Here is a 20802-nt window from a genome sequence, read left to right on the forward strand (position 1 = left end):
CTTGGAAGATGGCAGTCCTCAAACCAAGGTGCCATCGTGCCTAGAACTTCTCTGAGCATCCCCTGACCCAGGATCCCTTGTTGCTGGTCTCAGGGCCAGAGGGTTGAGTACGGGAGCAGAGGCTGTAAAATCAGTTCCTCCTGCTTCCCATAAGCCCCAAACTCACTTATCCCAGAACTTCCTCCATATGATAGGTGAATTAGTGGAACAGAGGATAGAAATAAGATGCTCTTGGACATGATTTTCACTGAACTAAATCCAGCAGGAGTAAAAGGTCTTAGGTGGTGAGGAGCAGAGCCCAGAGCATCAGATGTGTTAAGAGAGTGTTGTGGTGTGTGACAAGGAGCCCCTGAGGGGGACGCTGCCCCAGATTCACCACCGCTTACTCCATCTCCTCCTGGCACCTCTCTCCATCACAGGCAGTTTGGACAGGTGGCAGCTTCTGGAGTGTCAGCCCAAGAGGGGCCATTGCTCCCAGCTCTGCAGCCTGTCTGCTCACAGTGCTGGAGAGTTGACCTTCACCAATGCCTCAATGACAGCAAGCCAGAGACGTCAATAAAACTCATTATAGGTGATAGCAGCCTTTAACACAGGCGTGCGGGTCAGAGAAGTAATTCCTCCAGCCCCTCCCATGCAGCTTTGGTGAAATTAAAGTGGGGATTGACATTCTGACGAATTTCCCATTTCCTACCTGTGTTTATCAGGAATCTAGGTCATGACAGCTCCGCTCATTCATGTCTTCACTGGTAAATGCCTTAGAAGGGCAAAGCTCAAAGTTTGCAGGCCCCCTCCTTTTCCTCCCTTCTCTGTGCTCTGTGCCTTACAGAAGAGAAAGTGTCACAAAGGACAAGCAGGCTGACACTATGGTCTCAAGTGACTTCAGCATCTAGTCAAGAGGACACGCCTGGACTCTGCTGATGTTCACACCTGCTGGCATAAGCAAGGGGATGATTGGCCACATGCCTGCCCTGAACAAATCAGCAGTCACGGTCCAGCATCAGCCAGGAATCCATTGTCAATTTCCCCTTTTCCTATTGACCTCCAAAGGTCACCTAGTGCTACTCTAATGTCCTGAATGTCCAAAAGCAAAGCTCGTCCTCTCCTTTCTCTCCAATTTCAAGTATGAGTCAGAGTTTTCCTAATGCATGACACTTAGATTAGTAAATAAATCATTATTTATGTCAATGTTTCTCATCTAAGAACAATGTTTATGAATTTATGACATTGGAGCTTAACAAAAAAATATTTTCAATTTTTTGAAAGAAGAAAATAATCGGAGTTCCTGTCGTGGTGCAGCGGAAACGAATCTGACCGGGAACCATGAGGTTGTGGGTTCAATCCCTGGCCTCGCTCAGTGGGTTAAGGATCCGGCATTGCCGTGAGCTGTGGTATAGGTCACAACAGCTCAGATTTCGCGTTGCTGTGGCTCTGGCGTAGGCCAGTGGCTACAGCTCCGATTAGACCCCTAGCCTGGGAACCTCCATATGCCGAGGGAAGCAGCCCTAGAAAAGGCAAAAAGGCAAAAGGACAAAAAAAAAAAAAGAAAAGAAAAGAATTGCCTGGAATCTCAGCAACTTAACATTATTATTTTCATTTCGCATATTGGCTTCCAAGTAGACACAGTTCATAATTGTGATCAGTATGTATATAATGTTCATTTCACCTGGTTTTTTTTGTTTTGTTTGTTTGTTTAGCTTAAGATCCGATTTCCATAATTATATTGAATGCCTGGCTGCATGTATTTCTCTGGGTTGCTAAGTTGTGATTTCCTAAGTGGTTTACTCAAAGAAGGGAGGACATTTATTTTGTTTCTCAGATTATGTTCTTACAGATAATAATGTATACAGCTTTTTCTTCCTTTCGAATTTTTTAGGAATAACCTCAGGAGTGGGTTCCCTGGTTCTTGGTATGGATTACCTTACTGGCTTTTAAAAAAAAAAAAAAAAGACACCAATTTATGGTACCACTGCTGGAGCCCATAACCATTTTTATTATAAACTAAAAGACCCCAAAAGAGATACCCAACTTATGGGAAAATTGCTTCTGTTTGTTTGATGAACTCTTTTTTTTAATATTGTTGATCATTACTGGGCAAGCTTGAATGGAAGCCTAAGGAAGAGAAAAATGAAAAATGAAGAGGGGGTAGTTTTACAGAATAACTCCCATTCCATGACTCGGCACGTTTTCCTTCTCTCGTTTCTATTTCTGGCAGGGGTGGGATGCCATAGGAGTGTGAGATACTGGCAGGTCTGGGCTCAGAACAAGAGTGGCTTTCCTTCATGAGGGAACAGCTAGAGTTGAGCCAGATACAGACAATGTCCAGAAGAGGCATCCAGCTAATGCTAGACTTTTGGAGTTCAGTTTGGAAGGATTCTTTAGCTCATCTGAAACTCTGAAATCTGGAGGTATTGACCTCATCTTTCTGCCTTCTGTCTTCTTTCTGGGGCATTCTTCTTTTGACCAAAGGTAAGTCCTCTGACAGATGCTGAGGTAGGAAATGACATGGAGAGATCTTCCCCCCAAAAAAGAACACCTTGTGGGTAGTTCCTAAGAGCACAGCTCCTGGAGCATTATCAGCGGTGCCTCATAATGGCACAGAAGAGAGGTGGGCTAGCATGTGTGTTACATGATGCAGAGCACCAAGGGGATTCACTTGGCCCTTCCCTCCAGGTTAGAAGCTGTCAGGTATTGAGCTGTGCAATGACTCTTGTCTTCTATAGGATGTACCCAGCCGATTGCTCAGTCCAGTAGAATAGTCCTCATCCCCAATATTGTACAGGGCATGCAATTTGAGAAGTATACATTAACATGTATATTAGATATGATGCTGTTTCAGCCAAGGTCCCTCAGCTACAATGAAATGACACTGATCCTTTGGGTCTGGGTCATAGTCTATACTCAGTAGAGAGTCACCAATGAATGAACCCAGATATTTTGACCCTTGGGCCCATGCTCTCCTTTATACTCTGCAGCCACTATAGGCTGAAACTAGCTTTCGTATAACCTTTGCTTTACAGTAGTTCTGAGGTCAAAGGGCAGACATGTTACCTACAGATAATGGGTTCACTCAGAAGCCTCATTAGCTCCTATGTAGCTTCCAGGTTCTAGGAAGTCTATAACCTTATGGACACCTGTTTGTTTGGAAGTGATAGATGATAGAGTGGTCCATAATGCAGTTGATTGTTTTTCATGGTCTCCCTGGGAGAGAGATGCTGAAGAAAGGACAGTAGCATAGCTCTAAGGCTGTGTGGCCTTGGACAAATCACTTAACCTCTCTGAGCTCCTTCCCACAGAAGGGGAATGATAGCACTTGCTCCATGCGCTGTGTAGAGAATTAAATGAGATGGTTCCGTGCAGTCCTCTCCTAAACAGAGAGAAGGAAATGTGTTGTGAACCTTGAAAAACACAGTCCTTCCTCCCATCTGCCTCATCTGCCTATCTGGACGCTCTGGAACCTCGCTTCCACGTGCAACCTGCAGCCACTTGCAGCTGCAAAACAAACATGCCAGTTTTCGTCAATGTGGTGTTTTCTCTAATCTCTTGTAGGAGGTGCTCGAACTCGCTTTCTCGATCTTGTATGACTCCAACTGCCAGCTGAATTTCATAGCTCCTGACAAGCATGAGGTAAGGGTCTCAATGGGGTTCATTTATGAATGTCATATTTTCTTGAGAAAAACAGGCAGGTAAAAAAACATTGGGAAGAAATTTTATCTTTAAAAAAGCCTAAGAAAAATCAAGAACATCTTGTTGACTTGGAATAGAATGGAAACCTCTCGAAAAATTGCAAGCTGTAACATGTTCGACTTCTTACTAGCTTGAGCAATAGTTCATGGTAAAGAAAAAGAATGTACAAATGCTTCATTCTCAGTGAGGGCATGATTGTTAACCCAGAAGAAGTATCAGCCTGGTTATATCTTTGGTTGTCTTTGAATATTTAGTTTTTGGTCAGGAAAAACTTGTTTCCACTCTTTAAAACATTTGATGAAGTAGGCTTTCTACCATGTTTCTTTAAGTTATTTTAGGAGATTTAGGGCCGTCTCTGCTGTTGGAATTTTATTTTTGAGATGCTTTTATTCCTTTTTGACATCTTGTTATAAGTATAATTTGTTTTTCTTCTTGAAGAACGCTGTCAGCTATATTTAAAATATTTAGCATAAATCTAGGAAAATGCATTTATTTGTAAGATGAAGTGGCAGCGATGGCTGATTTGACTTTTTCTCTTGTAAACTAGAACCCAACATCATGCTTGAAACTCTTATTTTTAGATGATACCATTCAAATTTTTGTTGTGCCTGTGGTTACATAAAAAGCTTTTTGAAAGGAAGGAACGTTTTAATAGAATTTGAATTTTGTTCCCCATTTCCTCCAGGAGACTTAGCTCATTTAGAACTTATTCTGCTTTTGGCTTTCACTGGTTTGAAGCTTTTGAATAAAACTGTACATCCCAAAGAGAGACGAAAGATAAAATGCCAATCCTGCATTTAGAGTGGTGCTTAAATATGATTCTGTGTTACTTGACATTTAGTTCTCAGAAGGGGATGACTTTGTCTTCATCTTCTTGAAAATAGATACTGTGTCCTACCATTTCTCTTTTTAAATAAAATTGTGGTTGTACACCGGCCACCATATTCAAGATACATACAGATGTATGAGAAACTACTTAAAGTAGGAAACTTTGGGTGTTATTTAAATCCATGCAAGGCTGTTTCTCCTGGTGTATGTTAATTCCACATAAGGATTTGGGATTGCCAAATTTTTATTCATATCTGCCCCTTTTTGTTGATGGAGTAAAGAGAAAAATGCCATGCACTCGTGAATGCTTTTAATTTCTTCAGACCACTTCCGTATCTATTACCTTGTTTTACTTGCATTCTCACTCCATAAAATAGAATGTTCTATTACAGATATCCTCATTGATTAAGGGAGGAGAGAGAGGCCTCCTAAAATTGAATGCCTCGATAAAGGTATCAGAATATTCTGTACCAGGTACCATTCAATGCCGTATGTGCTTCACCCCCACTTAATCCGCATTCTGTAATCTCTGAAAGAAACAAACTAATGTTATTGCCATTTTATAAAAAGGGGAAATGAGGCACAGGGAGGTTAAGAAACGCATCCAAGATCAAACAAATAGTGACAGAGCTGGGATTTAAACCGTGGGAGTCTTGTCCAGAAGTGGCTTCTCTTTGGCCCCTGCTCTGTGTAGCTTGGAAGGAAAAACTGAGGACCTGGCCTCCGGACTTCCTGCCAGTGCCCATCCCCCAGCTGCAGCAGTTTCCAACCCACCACCAATCAGGTTCTACCCATAGGCCCACCCACAGCCAGTTGCCACACCCCAAGTTATTTTCGAAGCACATCCAGATATCATAACATTTTATTTGTAAATAGTCCCCTGTTGCATCTCCAAATCATAAAGCATCCCCTTTGAAACATAACTGCAATACATGATCACACCCAATGTTATAATGTTTTAATACCACAATACGCAGTCGGTTTTCAGATTCTCCAATTGTCTCGTTTCTGTGGGGGTACTTTGTTCAGATCAGAATCCAAATAAGACCTATACCTGGCATTTGGTTCACATGTTTCTTCAGTTTCCTTGCATCTGTATTCTGGGTCACTCTTGCTCTTTCGTGAGCATGTGCACATGCCTTGTTTCCGTGTAATGTGTTCATTGGAAAAAAGCAGCTCATCTCTTTGGAAGCATTGAAAATAGTTCTAGATTTTTCTGATTTTGATTCCATGTATTAGTTTCCTATGGCGCTGTAACAAATGACCACAAATTTTGTGGCGTAAAACGCCATAAATTTATTATCATGTGATTCTGGCGATCAAAAGTCTGATGCATGTCTTCGTGGGTTAAACTCATTATCGGCAGAGCTGAACTCCATTCTGGACTAGGGGATAATCCATTTCCTCACCCTTCCCCCCTCTAGAGGTCACGCACATTCCTTGGCTCTTTCTTCACCCCCATGGTCTACAGTAAGGCAGTCTGACCTCTTTTCTATTGAAGGCTCTCTCTCTCACTCACTCCTATTCTATTTGCTCTTCAAAAGACCTTTGCAATTATATTGGCCCCACCTAGATAATACCAGAGAAGACTGCTATTTTAAGGTCAGATGGGTGGTTAGCAATCTTTCTTTTTGCTTTTTGTTTTGTTTTGTTTTGTCTTTTTAGGGCCGCACCCACAGCATATGCAAGTTCCCAGGCTAGGGGTCTAGTCAGAGCTGTAGCTCCCAGCCTATACCACAGCCACAGCAAAGCAGGATTCCAGCCTTGTCTGCAACCTACACTTCAGCTCACAGCAATGCTGGATCCTTAACCCACTGAGCAAGACCAGGGATGGAACCCATGTCCTCATGGATACTAGTCATTACCGCTGAGCCATGATGAGAACGCCATCAGATGGTTAGCAATCTTAATTCCCTTTGCTATGTAACCTAATATAGCCACAGGTTCTAGGGACTAGGGCACGGTCTTATTTAAAAGGAGGGTATTTTTCTGCCTCCCACAACCTACGCTGTCATTTCACATTTGCCTGCCTCCTATTAAGTGGTAGCTAGATGCTTAATCAAATTCAGGCTTAGCTTGAAGCAGCAATAGTATTATATTCTTCCATGATGTCTGGTTGTCTCTCTTTTGGGGATGTTTACAGCCATTGACAATTATTGCCTAGATCCTTGGATCCATTTGATGTTGGGAAAGGTTAATATTTCAATTCTATTTTTTCTTCTTCATTTATTAATAGGATAGTTACATAAAGAGAAGAGGGCCTCATCAACTATTCGGTTGCCCTGAAGTTATACAGTGTACAAATGACAGGCAGGAGACATACTTGATTCCTTTTGCCAGGTTTCAAAATAATGAGCCTCTTCCAAAGGAGACCAATGAGGGGTTTTTGGTATTTGAGTATCATTATGAAGTTATGGATTTACATATATTTGTATTTTAGTAGGTTTTGGTTATTGTCATTATCAGTGTTCAAATTATCTTTATCTAGAGAAAGAAGGAACACCTTCTGGTCAGCTTCTGAGTCCTGTTGACGTACGTCTTTGACAGCTTTCAGGCCTCTGTCATGACAGCATATTCCAGGTTCATCTTGTACATGTCCTGCCTTTTCTGTATGGAGCCTCGGCTCCTTTGGGTATTCAGCAAGCAGAATCTGGACATTAGGTGTGCCTTTCAGTACCTGGTTAGTCATTATTTTTAGGTCTTTTTGTCAACAGAGCTTGGAGTTATGTTTTTTTAAAGACAAAAACACATCCCAAGTTCTTATTGATCCTTCCATCTTAGAGTCAGTACCATAGAGTTTTTACTTATTGGCGATGTACTTTTTAAGGAAATTCTCTGTGCTTGTTGCTTCTCAAAAGAAACACACCACAGAAGTGTTCCTTTGAGTTAAATTAATCTGTCCTAGGAATCTAGCCAGGACTGGGAAGGCTGCGTACAAAGAGCAGTAATCCCCAGCAGCTTGGGATTTACAACGAAGCAGTGTTGGCACGGAAGGGGTCTTAGAGAGCCTGAGGTTCAGTGGTGCCCATATCTGGAGGAGCATCAGAACCAACTGGAAGCTTTTCTAAATAAAATTTCCTAACCCAAGATCCATAAGATAAGGATCCACAGAGTAGAACCTGGGTATCTATTTTTATCAAGCTTATTTCTGAGACAACAAATGTTTAGATGTGTTCAGAATATATCTGAGGAATCCACGAGGATGCTAATAAGGCTTCCAGAAATCCCTTAGCCCTCAGCTGTTGTTTAGTTGGGTTAAGTGCTTTGGCTGAGATCACATAGCCAAGGCAGAACCAAAGCTCAGGTTCAGGAACTTGTTCAGGGCCGCACTCTTCAGACACGCACTACTCATAATACACCCATGATACGCTTGCTCCGCTTAAACAGTGGGGCCACCAATATGCATCATGGTAGATTTCCATCACATCATTATGACAAGATTTGTAGAGAGCTTGCCACCTTATAGTACTTTTATGTTGAGATATGCTGTCACATTCTGGTACATAGCTCAGGTGGCCACAGTGCAAAGGACAAGCTAAATAGGGTCTGGAATTGCAGCTTGACCCAGTGAGGGCAAGAGAGGGGATAATCTAGAGCACATTCTAGAAGCAAGGCACGTCCAACAGGAAGAGCAGAGAAATTGCTATCAAAGAAGTCCTATATAGGACTATGACTTCCTAAAATGTGGACAAAACATAGAATCCAGAATACACGCAGGTTTTTTTTTAATTAAAGTATATTTAATTTACAGTGTTGTGTCCATTTCTGCTGCAGGCAAGCAGGTTTTTGTTTTTCGATTTTGTTGTTGTTTTGGCTTTTTAGGGCAACACCTGCAGCACATGAAGGTTCCCAGGCTAGGGGTCAAATCAGAGCTGTAGCCACTGGCATATGCCACAGCCACAGCAATGCAGTGGGATCTGAGCCGAGTCTGTGACCTACACCACAGCTCAAGGCAACGCCGGATCCTTAACTCACTGAGCAAGGCCAGGGATCAAACCTGCATCCTCATGGTTACTAGTCAAATTCATTTCCGCTGAGCCACGATGGGACCTCCCAGGAAGGATTTTTTTTTTTTTCAAGATGCTGACAACAGAGGCCAGTTCTCCCAGCAGGTATCATGGCTCGAATACCAGGGCAGCACAAGGCTTCAGCCTCTGGAGGGAATCTGACAAGAGCAAGAGAGGTCCTCAGATAAACAAAACATGGTCCTTTTCCTCAAGGAGCTCACAGTCTACTGGAGAGGCCATGGGCATGATTAATTTTAAAGAGAAAGGAAGAACTGAAGTCATAATTGGGTACTATGGAATGCTTTCCAAAACAGGGAAAGTCCGCAGGGACCTTCATCACCCAATAATGTTAGCCACTTGGCATATCAGACGTCAGGCAGCATTTAGCTAGTTTCCCCCTAGAACTTTTGCGAAGAAATTCAAAGGTGGGACTACCATTGGTCCCAGGGTAGGACTGGATTTTCATTGTGAGTACTAGGAATCAGATAGGATAGGCAGAAATTCGCTACTAGACTAGGAGCCATACTTGAAGTGAGGAAAAAGCAAGCTTGACCTGATGCTGAGTCCAGGAGTGTTGAAATATATTCTGCCAATACCTTAAACTCATTGACTCCCTGGTGGGATGTTAGAGATACTATGAGGCACAAGGACCAAAAAGCTCAAATCCTCCTGCTGCTACATAGGGAGTCCTTATCTGCACAGACGAGTGCAGTCACTGGAGGCAGATGGCATAAGTTCAAATCCCAACCACTCCACGTACCACCAAGTGACATCATGTCTCCTCGCCTCAGTTCCCTCATCTGTAAATCAGAGATGCTGACAGAAGTGTTACCTTTATAAAGTGCCAACTTTGTAGAGATGCTGTGCATATTAAACGGTGATGTCGGCAAAGCACTTAGCACAGAGCCTAGCCCATGTTGAGTGATCATAAGTGTTCGCTATTGTTACTCTTGTAATTGTCATCAGCAGTTGTCACTGTCACCTCCTTTCCCTCCAGTACTGTATCTGGACAGATGGGCTGAATGCACTGCTGGGGAAAGACATGATGAGTGACCTGACGCAGAATGACTTGGACACGCTGCTCAGCATGGAAATCAAGCTCCGCCTCCTGGACCTGGAAAACATTCAGATCCCCGACGCACCCCCACCCATCCCCAAGGAGCCCAGCAACTACGACTTTGTCTATGACTGTAACTGAAGCACCCGGGCCCAGAAGCACCCCCTCCAAAACTGGAAGACCTAGCTAACACGAGAGAAGAATGAATACGCGCCCACGCCTTGGAATCCTCTGTGATAGAGGGAAGCTGTGCATCGCCACTTCCTTTGGCCTCACCTCTCGCCCCAGCGTTTTTCTGCCCCTCCTCCTTGGCGTTCTGCTCACTGACCTGATTCTGTATCTAGACTCCATTGCTTTAGGTCACCTCGCACGGCTGCCGTCTAAGGGGGGAGAAAAGAAAACCCATCGCCAGTAAGAGAGCCACAGGGCCCTTCCATCTTCATCCCAGCTGGGAAGTGCCCCCCTCCTGGAGTCTGAAAGCCAGCAGCACCAGACTGCCCCCGAACCCGCAGCCAGACCAAGGGGTATGCCCCAAGGCCTGGAAGAAACGGTCTAGCTGCTTGAGGAGACCAAACACCACCTCCTCGTTCCCCTTCTCCCTGGGGTGCGCTCATATCACCAGTTCCAAGTGAATTGAAATCTGCTTCCTAATCCCCTCCCCAAACCCAGCCTTCTCCTGCCTGGTTCCTCTCTGGTCCCCAGAGCAGCAGCCGCCACCGCATCCTAGTCCTCGCCAGCATTGGGTCTCCCAGACACGGTCAGCGGGTTCCACGCCCACTTCGTGTCTGCCCTGTGACTGTGACCACCCTTCCTGCCTCCCAGCTCGTCTTGGGTTTCCTCGCCCCACCCCAGCCCAGACCTGCCGTCTTCATTGCCACACACCCTTGCAGCCCCTTAGCTGAAAGCACAAATGGTGAAATCAGTCGTCCAGCGCCATCTCTAATACACTCAATCTGAAAGCCTCAGTGACAGGCACTTGCTCTCTAAGGGTTTGAGGGTCCTTCTCCTGGGGGTTTTGCCGCAACGCAGGTTCCACAGGATGGTCAGGCTGTTAGACATCCAAGTTTACATCATTGTAATTACTGCAGGTATTGACAATTTGCGAGGGTTTGGGGTTGTTGGTTTTGGGGGGTTTTTTGGTTTGTTTGTTTTTTTGTTTTATTTTGTTTTTGCTTTGTTTTTGTATAAAAGAGTCTAACATTTTTTGCCAAACAGATATATATTTAATGAAAAGAAGAGATACATAAATGTGTGTACTTTCCAGGGTTGTTTTTTTTTTTAATTATTTTAATCCTAAACATCTTCCTGAGAATAACATTCCCCTAAACATGCTGTGGAATAAAATTAATTGTGATGAGTTGGGGAGCTGGTGTTTTGATTCGGTAATTTAGGTTCTTGCTGCTCAGTCATCAACATCACCTGCGAGCTTATTAGAAGTGAAGACTCTTAAAACCTCACCCCAGCCCTGTAGAATCGGGGTGTGCATGTGCGTATTAAATTTGGGAAGCACTGGTGCCGAGGACTCTTGACCATTTCTAGGTCATCCTAGGCTCTGAGCATTAGTGGAGAATGATCTTTCTAAGAAGAGCATCTCAAGTCATCTAGAAAATCAAACTCCCTGTGTGAAAATGTCATCTGATCATTTTACCCTGTTGCTGCCTAACTGTGACTTTCTCTTTTATTTTTTCTTCCTTACTGTTGTATAACTTAGAGAACTGACCAAATGAAACACATCATACTTTGAAGGAGCACGGTTAGCAATGGAAAAGAATGCAAACCCACAGACAAGAAATAAATTAAGCCAGCACTAAATAAATCCGACTAGGAATTAATAAACTATGGCTCAGAGCCCAGCAAAGGATTTTTCTGAGGCTTGTTGCACTGGAGGCATATCTGGATCATAAACTCCAGGGCTGGAAGGGATGTCAGGAAAGTCCAAGTGATGTGGAATTCACAGCACAAGCCACTGTGGACTCACAACAGACGTGTTAGATGCTTTCAGGTCACTGCACTTTACACCAAGATGTGTGATTACAAATTAACCTGGGTTGAGATGACGTGGTCCAGAGCCCTCCATACATTACAGAAAAAAATCTCCTTTATAATCCTTAGTGATGCCCAAGCCGTCATGCCTCCCCTCGGAGCACTCACACCTCAGTGTCAAGTTGATGCTTCCTTTACATTAAGCTTGGATGATATTAACACATGTATCCTTCATGTCAGGATCTACCCAACATCCCAATAAAAAGCTAACTGTTAGGTAAAAGAAATCAGGCTGAGTCATACTGTTTTTGCCTTAGGAGGTCCAGACTCCATCCATGAAAAGGGGAATTCTTTGGACCAAGATATCTGAGGTCCTGGGACTCTGAGTTTAAGAGATTGATCCATCCTATGACCCTTGCTGGGAAAAACGAGCCCCTCTCTCTTCCAGTGCTCCTTCTTTGGTGTGTTAAGTAGAAACTAACCCTTTCAGGACTATTAGAGGAGTATGCTGGGGGCGTTCCCTTCGTGGCTCAGTGGTTAACAAGCCTGACTAGGATCCATGAGGATGCAGGTTCGATCCCTGGCATCGCTCAGTGGGTTAAGGATCCGGTGTTGCTGTGAGCTGTGGTATAGGTTGCAGACACGGCTCGGTTCCTGCATTGCTGTGGCCGTGGTGCAGGGCAGCAGCTGTAGCTCCAATTTGACCCCTAACCTGGGAACCTCCATATGCCACAAGTGTAGCCCTAAAATGCAAAAAAAAAAAACAAACAAACAAACAAAAAGGAGTATTCTGTACCTTCCCTTAGACCCTCCTCTCAAGGACTGGTGAAACCCTGAAAGTGCGACATCATTCCTTCATTTTGTGGCAACATGGTGCAGGGTTGCTGTCCACATTGAGTCACTTCATCTTCTCAACCCAGGCTGCCCAAGGCTACTTTTCCAGCCAGTGCGCCTTCTCTCCCCAGCTCAGCTCGCATTGCCGCAAGTTTCTAAGCCTGGACAAATCAACTTAAGCCAAGGGAGCACTGAAGGAGGACACCCAGTTGTGTCACCAGGTCTAAGCTGCACTTTCCAATTCCTCTTTACCTGAGTAAAACTGATCATTGAATTGTCATCTAACGATGCTTTAATTCCCCTCTTGTTGAACTGAGCGTCTGTCCGATTGACATACACACCTTTTATCCATTTTGCTTTAATTATGAAATATTTACAATATAAACCTTTAACTTTAAAGAAGTAAAAGATTCTTTCAATAATTAAAAAACATGCTTAGAGCTAGACGCTAGGGATGCAACAAGAATAAAATTTGTCTAAAATGAACAGAATAACATTTGTAAAATAGGAAAGTTACCATCAAAGAGTGTATTCACATACAAAACCAAATAATTGCAGCACATTTGGAAGTGATGCTATATAAATATGCACAAGGTCAAGTAGTAGAAAGGAGATTGTGCTCAGCACTTTTGAAAGTGGGGTAAGGGAAACCAGGAGAGAAGTAAAACCCTGAATTAGGTCTTGAAAGAGAGCAGATGTTCACCATGCAAGAGATAAACATTCCAAGTAGAGCAAAACACACAAACAGAGCTTGGAGGCAGGAAAACCAGTGACTATTCCAGAATCTGTAAAGTGTTCTTCAGTGTGGCTGGTACGTAGGATGAATAAAGGAGAGAAGATTGCAGAGAGTGGAAGAGACCCAAATCAAAAAAATCCTGAGATGGCTGGCCAGGGACTTTTACTTGAGGGCAAAAGCAAGTGCCATCTGAGGGTGATGTCAGATCTGCCACTCAGAAATCTCACAGAGACAAAACGCCCACGTGGGGGGAAGGTTAGAGTGGGAGAAATTGAAAGCAGAGATATTAACAGGATGATTGCCATAGTCTCAAACAAGAACCATTTGATCCCAGATTTGCATATAAGCCATGGGAGAGGGGAGGGCAGTAAATACATTAAAGAGCAGACTTAGCTGCGTTGCAGTGAAGGAGAGAGAAGAATGCCAATGACTTCTGAGTTTCTGGAAGGAGGGAATAAGCAGATAACAGGGCTGTGGGCTAAAATCAGAAAGAGAGGAGGAACAGGAGATGTTAGGAAATGATAATGAGGGGAGATCATGAGACAGTGGGCTTGCTGAACTTCTCCGAACAAAGAAATGGGATCTTAGGCAAGTCCTTTAAGCACCGTGAGCCTTTCACCTCATTCACAAAACAGAGATCTCATGACTTGAGCAGCCCATGGATGAGAGGGCTGGAAACCGCCATTGCTCAGTAAGTAAGTTTCCTCCCATTCTTTTGGTCCCTTTTCCTCCTCCCTCACATCTGCTCTTCTCCTTTGTGATATATAGCAGTTGAGTAAATGATCTCCAGTATAGTTCAAACTAGATGGCATGTTTCAACCGATTCAGACTGTTTTATGAAAAAGGAAAGGAGGAAGGGAAAAGTTTAAATCGAACATACTCTTGAAATAAGGATTTGCAATAAAACCTCAAAATAAATTCAGAGGTAGGCGAGTGGAAGATGTATGATATAATCTCATGAAAATATAAGTATACCCTATATTTTTCTTTTAAAGCAATTTCATTTTTTTCTGACAGTAAAATGCAAAATGAGCACTTTGAATGGATTTTTTAAAAACTCAGAAAAATAATCAGAACCCACTCAAGTGAAAGAAGGAAATAATTCTACCAGAAACATGATGCGAAGATAGTTGATATGCTTGGACATTTAGATAAATCTAAATCTGGGCTTCCTGGAAGCCAATGTAAATAAGGACGCGAACTGGATACATAGCTCTCATTGTTGAAATGAAAGTTCTAGCTCCTCATACGAAAGCATGCTTTCCCAAGCACCAAAGTTCAGAGAGGACATGCTGTTAAAAGCACTTGCCCACAATAGACATTTCTTAGTAGATGCTCTTTGTCTGTCACTCTGTTTTGTGAAATGAAAGGAGTTACCCCTGCAGCCCCTTGAGGGATGAGAGCAAATGGGTACCCACAAAGGGGCCTTCTGAATACGGGAGTGAGTTTAGAGACAAAATAATAGAAGGATCAGAAGAGGCGTGTGGGAGTAGAGCAACCAAGGACGGCTTGGCCAGAGGACATGACTCAGGAATGTGCAAGCTGGTCCGGGTCCAGGAGAGGTGCAGGGCAGCAGAAGAGCAGGACCCAGGAACCAAAGCCCCTAGAACGTCCATCAGGCCTCGGTATGCACCAGGCACAACAGGGATACAAGAGTAAGTAAGAAGTGATTCTGCCTTCCGGAGGCTCCTAGTCTAGAATGGGAAAGACTGACAAGTCAACACAGTCCAGGGCTAAAAGGACCATAGTGTGCAGGACATGGAGCTGTCACACAGAGCAGGAGGAAGTGAGGCCTGAGAGGGGGCTGGCAGGATGAGCAGGAAGCCCCCAGGTGACACGGGAAAGAAGGCAAGGCTCCCTCCCTACTCATCCTTTAGGTCTCAGCTTGGTCATCCCTTTCCCTGGACATCAAAGTCAAGGTTGGGAGCGCCTGCTCTGTTCTCCCACCGCCACTTCTACTTACCCTGTTGTAATGGCTTGAGCTTCCACTGTCTTCCTCACTCTCCAGAAGCTCCATGGTAGGAGACACCGGGCCAGTTGTTCTCACTATTCTCATGCCCTACTTTGAGCCCAATGCCAGGCACCTACTATACTCCATCAGCACTTTCTAAGAGCATTGATGAAGGGCTTTTCCAGAAGGGGTAACAGCATGAAGCGTGAGAAAGAGGAAATGGGTTATGGCTGGAGCAGACAGGAATGTGGGAGAGAGAAAAGTAGGTGATAAGCATGGAAAAGAGGGTGAGGACCTCGAGTGGCATGTCAAGAGGTTGGAACTATATTCTTTTTTTTTTTTTTTTTTGCTTTGTAGGGCAGCACTCGTGGCACATGGAGGTTCCCAGGCTAGGGGTCGAATCAGAGCTGTAGCCACCAGCCTACACCAGAGCCACAGCAACGCAGGATCTGAGCCACGTCTGTGACCTACACCACAGCTCATGGCAATGCTGGCTCCTTAACCCACTGAGCAAGGCCAGGTATTGAACCCACAACCTCATGGTTTCTAGTCGGATTCAATTCCACTGCGCCACGACAGGAACTCTGGAACTATATTCTTTATGCTCTAGGGCCCCTGGCATAGATACTTACGTGAATGGCACGATCTGATTTGCATTTGAAGATCCCCGATCTCACATTGGCCACAGCACAAAAGGCAAATTGAGGAAGACAAGGTCTAGAGGCAGGGAGAATAGGCTAAACCTGTGACAAAGGTGCCTCACTTTTTTAAAACTGTCTTTGTGTATTTATTTATTATCAAATTGTAATTGAAATGCAATATTATATTGGTTTTAAGTGCACAACATGGAGATTTGATATTTTTTCTACATTAAGAAATTGGAGCTCCCATTGGAGCTCAGCAGGTTACGAACCCAACTAGGAACCATGAGGATGTGGGTTTGATCCCTGGCCTCCCTCCGTGGGTTAAGGATCCAGCATTGCCGTGAACTGTGGTGTAGGTCACAGACGTGGCTCAGATCCTGCGTTGCTGTGGCTCTGGTGTAGGCTGGTGGCTACAGCTCTGATTCGACCCCTAGCTGGGAACCTCCATGTGCTACGAGTGCTGCCCTGAAGAGAAAAAAGAAAAGAAAAAGAAAAAAGAAATGATCACCATGATAAGTTGCCATCTGTTGCCATACAGAGTAATTACAATACTACTGACTCTGTCCCCTATGCCGTGCATTACATCCTGTGACTTATTTATTTTATAGCTGGAAGTAAAGGTGTCTCACTTTTAAGAAGGCCGAGAGTATCCGTCAATCACTCAAATTACTAATTGAATTCAAAAAAATATGTTTGTGCTGTAAAAGAAGTGAAACTTGAACAGCATTGCAAAGACAGAAAAATAAAAGTCAAAAGGACATATTTTTATTTTATTTCATTTTATTATTATTTTTTTTTATGCCTGCATCCGTGGCGTATGGAAGTTCCTGGGACAGTGATTGAAACCTGGATATATTTTTTAAGCCTAACATACAGATACGAAAATAGAAATAAGACCAAGTCTTACCTAGAAAGCAAAATATGGACAAATGAATATCTGATTACAAGATATCAGCCTAAAATAAAATGACAGAATAGTTGAAAATACAGAGATATCCCATGAGCAAGATACACCAGCAACTACAAAGTCACAGTGCATTTGGGGAGAGGAGATGGCAGGGAGGGAGAAAATAAATATCAGGCAAGTTAAATTGAAGGTAAAAATCTATGGAAACAGAAAGTGGTCTGTAATACTCTTTAACACCGATAAAATTTACCATGTTTCTATGACTGACACAGTGTCATCTACAAACCCACAAAGGACTTTCACCAGATTCTGGCCTAGCCAGGCAGGAGCAGCAGGTGATGGGAGCAAGGTTGGGAACTAAGGGGTATCCCATGTGGCACCAGGAATAATGGGGAGCTCTCTGTAACTGCCTGTACTTGATGTGAGAAGTGCCTTTGTGGTTCTGGCTGCCTGTACTGACCATCTGGTCGGCAGGCACTGAGCTACACGCTTTCCTTGCATTATGTCATTTCCTTCTCCAGGAGGCAGTAGTGGTACCTATTTCACAAAGAAATCCAAAGCTCAGCGCATTCAGGTCACTACCCAAGCGCACATTGTAAGGAAAGAGTTGGATCTGGGGCTTTCTCTGACTCCATGGGCTCTCCTCACTCAAAGGAACCGTGTGTGGTGGACCTTCGCCCTCTGATGCTTATGTGTTTCATGTTTTTCATCCTAAATTTGGCACTGCATGTTTCTCTCCTGAGAAACAGACACCATTTCATTTTGCTGCTAAAATCCCTTACCTCTGAAATATTAGGCTTGTCTACAAGTCCTATGAGCTGTGCGCTGTACACCAGCCTCCTTAAAGACCTGCAGCCCATGCGTTACCTGCTCAGCCTCACAAGCAAGCACTCTCTGCAGCTGCATTAGTTTGCCTAGGTTTTTCACCAGGGATCTTTAATGCCTTATCCTGGTCATAGACTGTAAGAGAATTTCCAATTCTTAAAGTCCCTATACACCTTGACTGATTTATCTTGGAGTCTATAACTTTTCTCATCCTGATCCATTTCTCTCTTTTATATTTGCTCTTAGTTAAGTTTTTGAGCTACCTCTCCATTTTCTTTGGGATCATTGTGGTTCTTGAACGCTGCTAGGATATCTCTTTAATGTTAGATTCCAAAATATATGCCCAGAATTTGTGAGGAATTCCTCCATAGACAAAAGAGAGCTGTTCATTTGCTTTTTCAGTGAGTGCCATTGGATTACTCCCTGTGACAAGGAGCAGCCATGGTTTTTCCTATAAATAACTTTCTACTGCTTCCTTCATTAAAGACTTGTGGCCATTTGAGAAGTGAGACAGTTCCAATCAGGACTGGATTTTGTCTTTTTCTGTTTACATTTGGCAAAGAGTGGTACGCCATCAGGGCAGAGTGCAAAGCAGAAGAGGGCGTAAGAGCCAGGATGGGAGTGGAGCTTCGTACCCCCAGCAATGTCTGCTGTGGGGCAGCATCCCTGCCTTGGTGCATTTACCAGCTGCGTGAAGCTCTCCAAAAGCAAGCATCCAAGGCTGACACTGCCTCAGGAGAGGAAGGCCAGGTCACACCGTTCCTTCTGCCCCATAGTGGGCTATTTATTTCCTACACCCACCGTGAGTGGAGTGAGGAGAAATGAACAAGCAAACGTGCAATTTTGTTTGGCCCAAGTCATTTCAACATCTGTAATGCAACCAAGAATTCATCCATCACCAAATAAAGTCATTACTGAGGCAGCTGTTATCCAGACATGGCTCTCAGCTGGGGCGGTGGGAGAGCAATTTATCTCTTAGCAGCAGCTTGCCAACATCTAACTAGTGATTTACAGGGGAGGAGAAATCCTCAAAATATAAGGTTCAGGAAGACATGTTGAAAACGGCTCTTCAAACTCTTTTGAAATTATGTCTATTGTTTTTCAATTTACAAAATACTCATGGAAAATTCAGAAGCCTGTATACAGGAAAAAAATGACTTTAAGCAAGATAACCATCATTCATCTTTTAATATATTCCCCTTCCAGGCATTTCTCCATATATTAGATAAATAGGTGAGTAGATCAATAGCTCTATAGATATTGTATGATTGAGAATATACTGTGTATTTATATGTATTTGTATCATCAACTGATTGGAATCAGCCAGGGAAAATTAATGCATCCATACAACTGCCCTTGGTGTAATCAAGTTTCCTTGGGGCCTCACCCAGTGATTCGACTTAGCTTCTTCCAATGTTTGGCATCTTACTTCATGTGGCCACTCCCCATGACTTCTGGAAAAGTCCCCTGGTGGTGGGCACCCTCGACTTCACCCTCCAGGGTCTCTCTCTAAGTTTCCTGTATATATGCTTCTATGTTACTCAGTGTCCAGCACTGACAGAAGAAAAGGATAACAAACTTACCTAAATCACATATATCAAATGGGGAAAAGTTGAAGGAAAATTTCAAGTCAAAAGGAACTTGACTTGTTCCTTTGAGAATGAGTTCCCACTGTGGCTCAACAGTATGAACCCACCTAGTCATGAGGATGCAGGTTCGATCCCTGTCCTCGTTCAGTGCATTAAGGATCTAGCATTGCCATGAGTTGTGATGTAGGTCACAGATGCAGCTCAGATGTGGCATTGCTATAGTATAGGCCGGCAGCTGGGGCTCCGATTTGACCCCTAGCCTGGGGACTTCCATATGCTACAGGTGCAGCCCTAAAAAAAAAAAAAAAAAAAAAATGGAAATGAGACAATACATACTGTTAAAGAAATGTTCACAGAGCCCAACTTGAAGACCAAAGAGGAAAGAAATACAGGCCACATGAGGCTGAATTGAGACCTTCTCCTTACACTCAGTAAGAAAAGCAATCCCATTTGAGTATTTTCCCCAACTCTCTTTTAAACCTTTTTGAAAAAGGAAGATATATAAGGCACATTCCTTACTTCAAGGAACTCACGAATAGGAATATATATATACACCATCCTCTACAGCCAGGTTTCTCAACCTTGGCACTACTGACATTTAGGGCGAGTTAATTTTTGTTATGTGGGGCTGTCCTGCACTTGGTAGGGTATTTAGCAGCATCGCTGGCCTCTATTAGATTCTAGTAGTACCTCCTCCCACTGTACCCTTGCCCAGCAAGCTGCGACAACCCTAAAATGTTTCTAGATAATGTCCCTTGTTGGGACAAAATTGAGATTCTCCCCAGGTGAGAATCACTAAACTAGATGTAAGGGATGGGGACAGGGGAATAGCCTTCTGGCTGCTGACATCAAGCAAAATATAATCGAAATAAACCTATTTACGAATCATTAAAAAAAAAATTCCAGGAGTTCCTGTTGTGGCTTGGTGGGTTAAGAACCAACGTAGTGTCCATGAAGATGCACGTTTGATCCCTGGCCTCACTCAGTGGGTTAAGGATCCGGCATTGGTGCAAGCTGCAGCATAGGTCACAGATGCAGCTCAGAACTGGTGTGGCTGTGGCCAGCAGCTGCAGCTCCGATTCAATCTGACCCCTAGCCTGGGAACTTCTATATGCTGCAGGTGAGGCTATGAAAGGAAAAAAAAAAAATTACTGCAGCAATGTCCTCAGGACATCAGGCTGAGAGCATCCATAGCCATTAGGGTTTAGGAAAGAGAAGGGAAATAAAAATGAATTCCTATACCTTGTTTATTTTAAACCCCTTGGCAGTCGTTTAAGCTAAGCCTTATTCCCTCATTTTACAAGTGAGAAAACCGACTCAAAAAGGATAAGTAACTTGTCCAGGACCACAGAGTAGGTAAACAGAGCGCTCCCCACCCCGTAATGGGGTATTCAACCAAAACAGACTAGTTCCTGGAGTTTAGAGAAAGTATAAATTCTAATTTTATGCATTTAACATCAGAGAGCATGGAGCATGAAGAGGTGGTCCTAAAGTGAGAAAGGCTTGAGTGATCCCAAAAACTGAGTGATTCCAAAGAGAGATTTTTACCCCCTTCGAAATGGTTTGTTTAGAATCACTTTGTCAGCAGAATTATCATTGCTGTATGTTGTCTACTGATTGGGCCCCGCAATTAAGCCTCCCTTGATGAAGGCGTGTTAAGGCTAATTTTAAATCTGATTACCGTCAGCACGACAACTACTCGGAGCTGTTTTCCTAGGGATGTCAGCGTCAGCGTTTGTTGCGAGAAGTCTCGGCAG

At 43.6% G+C, this 20802-nt stretch overlaps 1 protein-coding gene across 7 annotated transcripts in view; it reads left to right on the plus strand.

Moving 5' to 3' along the window:
* The window catches only part of ELMO1 (engulfment and cell motility 1), a 561177-nt gene extending 550239 nt beyond the window's left edge, over positions 1–10938 (plus strand). For all 7 annotated transcript variants that reach the window (XM_047763106.1, XM_047763109.1, XM_047763107.1 and 4 more), the window contains 2 exons: positions 3547–3624; positions 9517–10938. In XM_047763106.1, coding sequence (XP_047619062.1) covers positions 3547–3624; positions 9517–9717 — 279 coding nt within the window. In that variant the 3' untranslated portion in view covers positions 9718–10938. The remainder of the gene's footprint in view (positions 1–3546; positions 3625–9516) is intronic.
* The last annotated feature ends 9864 nt before the right edge of the window (positions 10939–20802 follow it).

This window comes from Phacochoerus africanus, chromosome 16 (genome assembly GCF_016906955.1).
Source record: "Phacochoerus africanus isolate WHEZ1 chromosome 16, ROS_Pafr_v1, whole genome shotgun sequence".
Lineage (NCBI taxonomy): Eukaryota > Metazoa > Chordata > Mammalia > Artiodactyla > Suidae > Phacochoerus > Phacochoerus africanus.